Source organism: Heterodontus francisci, chromosome 8 (assembly GCF_036365525.1).
Source record: "Heterodontus francisci isolate sHetFra1 chromosome 8, sHetFra1.hap1, whole genome shotgun sequence".
Taxonomy (NCBI): domain Eukaryota; kingdom Metazoa; phylum Chordata; class Chondrichthyes; order Heterodontiformes; family Heterodontidae; genus Heterodontus; species Heterodontus francisci.
In genome coordinates, this window is record NC_090378.1 from 57,553,779 (window position 1) to 57,561,625 (window position 7,847).

The following is a 7,847-nucleotide window of genomic DNA, read 5'->3' on the forward strand; positions in this document are numbered from 1 at the left end:
CTGCCCAGCAGCCTCAGACCATTCTGCCCAGCAGCCTCAGACCATCTCTACAGCAGCCTCAGACCCTGTACAGCAGCCTCAGACCATCTGTACAGCAACCTCAGGCCATCCTGCCCAGCAGCCTCAGACCATCTGTACAACAGCCTCAGGCCATCCTGCCCAGCAACCTCTGACCATCCAGCCCAGCAACCTCAGACCATCTGTACAGCAGCCTCAGACCAGCCTGCCCAGCAGCCTCAGACCATCCAGCCCAGCAGCCTCAGACCATCTGTAAAGCAGCCTCAGACCATCCTGCCCAGCAGCCTCAGACCATCTGTGCAGCAGCCTCAGGCCATCTTGCCCAGCAGCCTCAGACCATCTGCCCAGCAGCCTCAGACAATCTGCCCAAAAGCCTCAGAGACATCCTGCCCAGCAGCCTCAGACCATCAGGTCCAGTAGCCTCAGACCATCCTACCCAGCAGCCTCACCATCTGCCCAGCAGCCCCAGACCATACTGCCCAGTAGCCTCAGACCATCTTACCCAGCAGCCTCACCATCTGCCCAGCAGCCGTAGACCATCCTGCCCAGCAGCCTCAGCCCATCCTGCCCAGCAGCCTCAGATCATCTGTAGAGCAGCCTCAAACCATCTGCCCAGCAGCCTCAGATCATCTGTAGAGCAGCCTCAGACCATCCTGCCCAGCAGCCTCAGACTATCCTGCCCAGCAGCCTCAGACCGTCTGTACAGCAGCCTCAGACCATCCTGCCCAGCAGCCTCAGATCATCTGTAGAGCAGCCTCAAACCATCTGCCCAGCAGCCTCAGACCATCTGTACAGCAGCCTCAGACCATCCAGCCCAGCAGCCTCAGACCATCTGTAAAGCAGCCTCAGACCATCCTGCCCAGCAGCCACAGACCATCTGTACAGCAGTCTCAGGCCATCCTGCCCAGCAGCCTCAGACCAGCCTGCCCAGCAGCCTCAGACCATCTGCCCAGCAGCCTCAGGCCATCTGCAGCCTCAGACCATCTGTACAGCAGCCTCAGACCATCCTGCCCAGCAGCCTCAGACCATCTGCCCAGCAGCCTCAGACCATCCTGCCCAGCAGCCTCAGACCATCTGTACAGCAGCCTCAGACCATCCTGCCCAGCAGCCTCAGATCATCTGCCCAGCAGCCTCAGACCATCTGCCCAGCAGCCTCAGACCACCTTGCCCAGCAGCCTCAGACCATCTGTTAAGCAGCCTCAGACCATCTTTTAAGCAGCCTCAGACCCTCCGCCTAGTATCCTACCATCTGCCCAGTGGCCTCAGACCATCTGTACAGCAGCCTCAGACCACCTTGCCCAGCAGCCTCAGAAAATCTAAGCAGCCTCAGACCCTCCGCCAGTAGCCTACCATCTGCCCAGTGGCCTCAGACCATGTGTACAGCAGCCTCAGACCATCCTGCCCAGCAGCCTGAGAGCATCTGTCCTGCAGCCTCAGACCCTCTGCCCAGCAGCTTCAGACCATCTGCCCAACCGTCTCAGACTATCTGCCCAGCAGCCTCAGACCATCTGCCCAGCAGCCTCAGACCATCCTGCCCAGCAGTCTCAGACCATCCTGCGCAGCAGCCTCAGACCATCCTGCCCAGCAGCCTCAGACCATCCTGCCCAGCAGCCTCAGACCATCTGGCCCAGCAGCCTCAGACCATCTGCCCAGCAGCCTCAGGCCATCCTGCCTAGAGGCTTCAGACCATCTGTAGAGCAGCCTCAGACCATCCTACCCAGCAGCCTCAGACCATCCTGCCCAGCAGCCTCAGAGCATCTGCCCAGCAGCCTCAGACCATCCTGCCCAGCAGCCTCAGACCATCCTGCCCAGCAGCCTCAGACCATCCTGCCCAGCAGCCTCAGATCATCTGCAGAGCAGCCTCAGACCATCTGTACAGCAGCCTCAAACCATCCTGCCCAGCAGCCTCAGACCATTTGCCCCGCAGCCTCAGACCATCTGTACCGCAGCTTGAGACCATCTTGCCCAGCAGCCTCAGACCATCTGTACAGCAGCCTGAGACCATCCTGCTCAGCAGCCTCAAACCATCCTGCCCAGCAGCCTCAAACCATCTGCCCAGCAGCCTCAGACCATCCTGCCCAGCAGGCTCAGACCGTCTGTACAGCAGCCTCAGACCATCCTGCCCAGCAGCCTCAGACCATCTGCCCAGCAGCCTCAGACCATCTGCTCAGCAGTCTCAGACTATCTGCCCAGCAGCTTCAGACCATCTGTAGAGCAGCCTCAGACCATCCTGCCAAGCAGCCTTAGACCATCCTGCCCAGCAGCCTCAGAGCCATCCTGCCCTGCAGCCTCAGAGCCATCCTGCCCAGCAGCCTCAGACCATCCTGCCCAGCAGCCTCAGAGCCATCCTGCCCTGCAGCCTCAGAGCCATCCTGCCCAACAGCCTCGGACCATCCTGCCCAGCAGCCTCAGACCATCCTGCCCAGCAGCCTCAGAGCCATCCTGCCCTGCAGCGTCAGAGCCATCCTGCCCAGCAGACTCAGAACCATCCTGCCCAGCAGCCTCAGACCATCTGTACAGCAGACTCAGGTCATCCTGCCCTGCAACCTCAGACCATCCTGCCCAGCAGCCTCAGACCATCCTGCCCAGCAGCCTCAGACCATCTGTACAACAGACTCAGACCATCTGCCCAGCAGCCTCAGACCATCTGTAGAGCAGCCTCAGACCATTCTGCCCAGCAGCCCTAGACCAGCCTGCCCAGCAGCCTCAGACCATCCTGTCCAGCAGCCTCAGACCATCCTGCCCTGCAGCCTCAGACCATCCTGCCCTGCAGCCGCAGACCATCTGCCCAGCAGCCTCAGATCATCTGTACAACAGCCTCAGGCCATCCTGCCCAGCAGCCTGACCATCCTGCCCAGCAGCCTCAGATCATGTGCGCAGCAGCCTCAGACCATGCGCCCAGCAGCCTCAGACCATCTGACCAGCAGCCTCAGACCATCTGTACAGCAGCCTCAGACCATCTGCTCAGCAGCCTCAGACCATCCTGCCCAGCAGCCTCAGACCATTCTGCCCAGCAGCCTCAGACCATCTCTACAGCAGCCTCAGACCCTGTACAGCAGCCTCAGACCATCTGTACAGCAACCTCAGGCCATCCTGCCCAGCAGCCTCAGACCATCTGTACAACAGCCTCAGGCCATCCTGCCCAGCAACCTCTGACCATCCAGCCCAGCAACCTCAGACCATCTGTACAGCAGCCTCAGACCAGCCTGCCCAGCAGCCTCAGACCATCCAGCCCAGCAGCCTCAGACCATCTGTAAAGCAGCCTCAGACCATCCTGCCCAGCAGCCTCAGACCATCTGTGCAGCAGCCTCAGGCCATCTTGCCCAGCAGCCTCAGACCATCTGCCCAGCAGCCTCAGACAATCTGCCCAAAAGCCTCAGAGACATCCTGCCCAGCAGCCTCAGACCATCAGGTCCAGTAGCCTCAGACCATCCTATCCAGCAGCCTCACCATCTGCCCAGCAGCCCCAGACCATACTGCCCAGTAGCCTCAGACCATACTGCCCAGTAGCCTCAGACCATCTTACCCAGCAGCCTCACCATCTGCCCAGCAGCCGTAGACCATCCTGCCCAGCAGCCTCAGCCCATCCTGCCCAGCAGCCTCAGATCATCTGTAGAGCAGCCTCAAACCATCTGCCCAGCAGCCTCAGATCATCTGTAGAGCAGCCTCAGACCATCCTGCCCAGCAGCCTCAGACTATCCTGCCCAGCAGCCTCAGACCGTCTGTACAGCAGCCTCAGACCATCCTGCCCAGCAGCCTCAGATCATCTGTAGAGCAGCCTCAAACCATCTGCCCAGCAGCCTCAGACCATCTGTACAGCAGCCTCAGACCATCCAGCCCAGCAGCCTCAGACCATCTGTAAAGCAGCCTCAGACCATCCTGCCCAGCAGCCACAGACCATCTGTACAGCAGTCTCAGGCCATCCTGCCCAGCAGCCTCAGACCAGCCTGCCCAGCAGCCTCAGACCATCTGCCCAGCAGCCTCAGACCATCTGCAGCCTCAGACCATCTGTACAGCAGCCTCAGACCATCTGTATAGCAGCCTCAGACCATCTGCCCAGCAGCCTCAGACCATCCTGTACAGCAGCCTCAGACCATCCAGCCCAGCAGCCTCAGACCATCTGTACAACAGCCTCAGACCATCTGTATAGCAGCCTCAGACCATCTGCCCAGCAGCCTCAGACCATCCTGTACAGCAGCCTCAGACCATCCAGCCCAGCAGCCTCAGACCATCTGTAAAGCAGCCTCAGACCATCCTGCCCAGCAGCCACAGACCATCTGTACAGCAGTCTCAGGCCATCCTGCCCAGCAGCCTCAGACCAGCCTGCCCAGCAGCCTCAGACCATCTGCCCAGCAGCCTCAGACCATCTGCAGCCTCAGACCATCTGTACAGCAGCCTCAGACCATCCTGCCCAGCAGCCTCAGACCATCTGCCCAGCAGCCTCAGACCATCCTGCCCAGCAGCCTCAGACCATCTGTACAGCAGCCTCAGACCATCCTGCCCAGCAGCCTCAGATCATCTGCCCAGCAGCCTCAGACCATCTGCCCAGCAGCCTCAGACCACCTTGCCCAGCAGCCTCAGACCATCTGTTAAGCAGCCTCAGACCATCTTTTAAGCAGCCTCAGACCCTCCGCCTAGTATCCTACCATCTGCCCAGTGGCCTCAGACCATCTGTACAGCAGCCTCAGACCACGTTGCCCAGCAGCCTCAGAAAATCTAAGCAGCCTCAGACCCTCCGCCAGTAGCCTACCATCTGCCCAGTGGCCTCAGACCATGTGTACAGCAGCCTCAGACCATCCTGCCCAGCAGCCTGAGAGCATCTGTCCTGCAGCCTCAGACCCTCTGCCCAGCAGCTTCAGACCATCTGCCCAACCGTCTCAGACTATCTGCCCAGCAGCCTCAGACCATCTGCCCAGCAGCCTCAGACCATCCTGCCCAGCAGTCTCAGACAATCCTGCGCAGCAGCCTCAGACCATCTGCCCAGCAGCCTCAGACCATCCTGCCCAGCAGCCTCAGACCATCTGGCCCAGCAGCCTCAGACCATCTGCCCAGCAGCCTCAGGCCATCCTGCCTAGAGGCTTCAGACCATCTGTAGAGCAGCCTCAGACCATCCTACCCAGCAGCCTCAGACCATCCTGCCCAGCAGCCTCAGAGCATCTGCCCAGCAGCCTCAGACCATCCTGCCCAGCAGCCTCAGACCATCCTGCCCAAGAGCCTCAGACCATATGCCCAGCAGCCTCAGACCATCTGCCCAGCAGTCTCAGACCATCTGCCCAGCAGTCTCAGACCATCTGCTCAGCAGCCTCAGACTATCTGCCCAGCAGCTTCAGACCATCTGTAGAGCAGCCTCAGACCATCCTGCCCAGCAGCCTTAGACCATCCTGCCCAGCAGCCTCCGAGTCATCCTGCCCTGCAGCCCAAGTGCCATCCTGCCCAGCAGCCACAGACCATCCTGCCCAGCAGACTCAGAACCATCCTGCCCAGCAGACTCAGAACCATCCTACCCAGCAGCATCAGACAATCTGTACAGCAGCCTCAGGTCATCCTGCCCTGCAAACTCAGACCATCCTGCCCTGCAACCTCAGACCATCCTGCGCAGCAGCCTCAGAACATCCTGCCCAGCAGCCTCAGACCATCCTGCCCAGCAGCCTCAGACCATCTGCCCAGCAGCCTCAGACCATTCTGCCCAGCAGCCCTAGACCAGCCTGCCCAGCAGCCTCAGACCATCCTGCCCAGCAGCCTCAGACCATCCTGCCCTGCAGCCTCAGACCATCCTGCCCAGCAGCCGCAGACCATCTGCCCAGCAGCCTCAGACCATCTGCCCAGCAGCCTCAGACGATCTGTACAACAGCCTCAGGCCATCCTGCACAGCAGCCTCAGACCATCCTGCCCAGCAGCCTCAGACCATGCGCCCTGCAGCCTCAGACCATCTGACCAGCAGCCTCAGACCATCTGTACAGCAGCCTCAGACCATCTTCCCAGCAGCATCAGACCATCCTTCCCAGCAGCCTCAGACCATCCTGCCCAGCAGCCTGAGAGCATCTGCCCTGCAGCCTCAGACCATCTGCCCAGCAGCCCCAGACCATCTGCCCCAGTCACAGATTATCTGCCCAGCAGCCTCATATCATCTGTAGAGCAGCCTCAGGCCATCCTGCCCAGCAGCCTCAGACCATCTGTACAGCAGCCTCAGACCATCTGCCCAGCAGCTTCAGACCATCCTGCCCTGCAGCCTCAGACCATCCTGCCCAGCAGCCGCAGACCATCTGCCCAGCAGCCTCAGAACATCTGCCCAGCAGCCTCAGAACATCTACCCAGCAGCCTCAGCCTATCTGTACAACAGCCTCAGGCCATCCTGCCCAGCAGCCTCAGACCATCCTGCCCAGCAGCCTCAGACCATGCGCCCAGCAGCCTCAGACCATGCACCCAGCAGCCTCAGACCATCTGTACAACAGCCTCAGACCATCTGTATAGCAGCCTCAGACCATCTGCCCAGCAGCCTCAGACCATCCTGCCCAGCAGCCTCAGACCATCCTGCCCAGCAGCCTCAGACCATCTGTACAGCAGCCTCAGACCATCTGTACAGCAGCCTCAGGCCATCCTGCCCAGCAGCCTCAGACCATCTATACAACAGCCTCAGGCCATCCTGCCCAGCAACCTCTGACCATCCTGCCCAGCAGCCTCAGACCGTCTGTACAGCAGCCTCAGACCAGCCTGCCCAGCAGCCTCAGACCATCCAGCCCAGCAGCCTCAGATCATCTGTAAAGCAGCCTCAGACCATCCTGCCCAGCAGCCTCAGACCATCTGTAAAGCAGCCTCAGACCATCCTGCCCAGCAGCCTCAGACCATCTGTGCAGCAGCCTCAGGCCATCCTGCCCAGCAGCCTGAGACCATCTGTACAGCAGTCTCAGGCCATCCTGCCCAGCAGCCTCAGACCATCCTGCCCAGCAGCCTCAGACCATCTGCCCAGCAGCCTCAGACCATCTGCAGCCTCAGACCATCTGTACAGCAGCCTGAGACCATCCTGCCCAGCAGCCTCAGACCATCTGCCCAGCAGCCTCAGACCATCTGCACAGCAGCCTCAGACCATCTGTACAGCAGCCTGAGACCATCCTGCCCAGCAGCCTCAGACCATCTGCCCAGCAGCCTCAGACTATCTGCACAGCATCCTCAGACCATCCTGCCCAGCAGCCTCAGACCATCTGCCCAGCAGCCTCAGGCCTTCCTGCCCAGCAGCCTCAGAGCATCCAGCCCAGCAGCCTCAGATCATCTGCCCAGCAGCCTCAGACCCTCCGCCTAGCAGCCTACCATCTGCCCAGTGGCCTCAGACCATGTGTATCGCAGCCTCAAACCATCTGTACAGCAGCCTCAGACCACCTTGTCCAGCAGCCTCAGACCCTCCTCCTAGTAGCCTACCATCTGCCCAGTGGCCTTAGACCATGTGTACAGCAGCCTCAGACCATCCTGCCCAGCAGCCTGAGAGCATCTGCCCTGCAGCCTCAGGCCATCTGCCCAGCAGCCTAAGACCATCTGCCCAGCAGCCTCAGGCCATCCTGCCTAGAGGCTTCAGACCATCTGTAGAGCAGCCTCAGACCATCCTGCCCAGCAGCCTCAGACCATCCTACCCAGCAGTCTCAGACCATCCTCCCCAGCAGCCTCAGACCATCCTGCCCAGCAGCCTCAAACCATCCGGTCCAGCAGCCTCAGACCATCCTATCCAGCAGCCTCAGACCATTTGTAGAGCAGCCTCAGACCATCCTGCCCAGCAGCCTCAGACCATCCTGCCCTGCAGCCGCAGACCATCCTGCCCAGCAGCCTCAGACCATCCTGCC

At 60.7% G+C, this 7,847-nt stretch overlaps 1 protein-coding gene across 1 annotated transcript; it reads left to right on the forward strand.

Moving 5' to 3' along the window:
* The first annotated feature begins 4,791 nt into the window (after positions 1-4,791).
* On the forward strand, positions 4,792-5,952 carry LOC137373198 (keratin-associated protein 16-1-like). Its single transcript, XM_068038055.1, has one exon. The coding sequence runs from the start codon at positions 4,792-4,794 to the stop codon at positions 5,950-5,952; it is 1,161 nt and encodes a 386-aa protein (XP_067894156.1).
* Positions 5,953-7,847: the final 1,895 nt, after the last annotated feature.

Bases quoted from the DNA above. Each gene is read 5' to 3' on its own strand.
- LOC137373198 (XM_068038055.1), top strand. From the start codon at position 4,792: ATGTGTACAGCAGCCTCAGACCATCCTGCCCAGCAGCCTGAGAGCATC.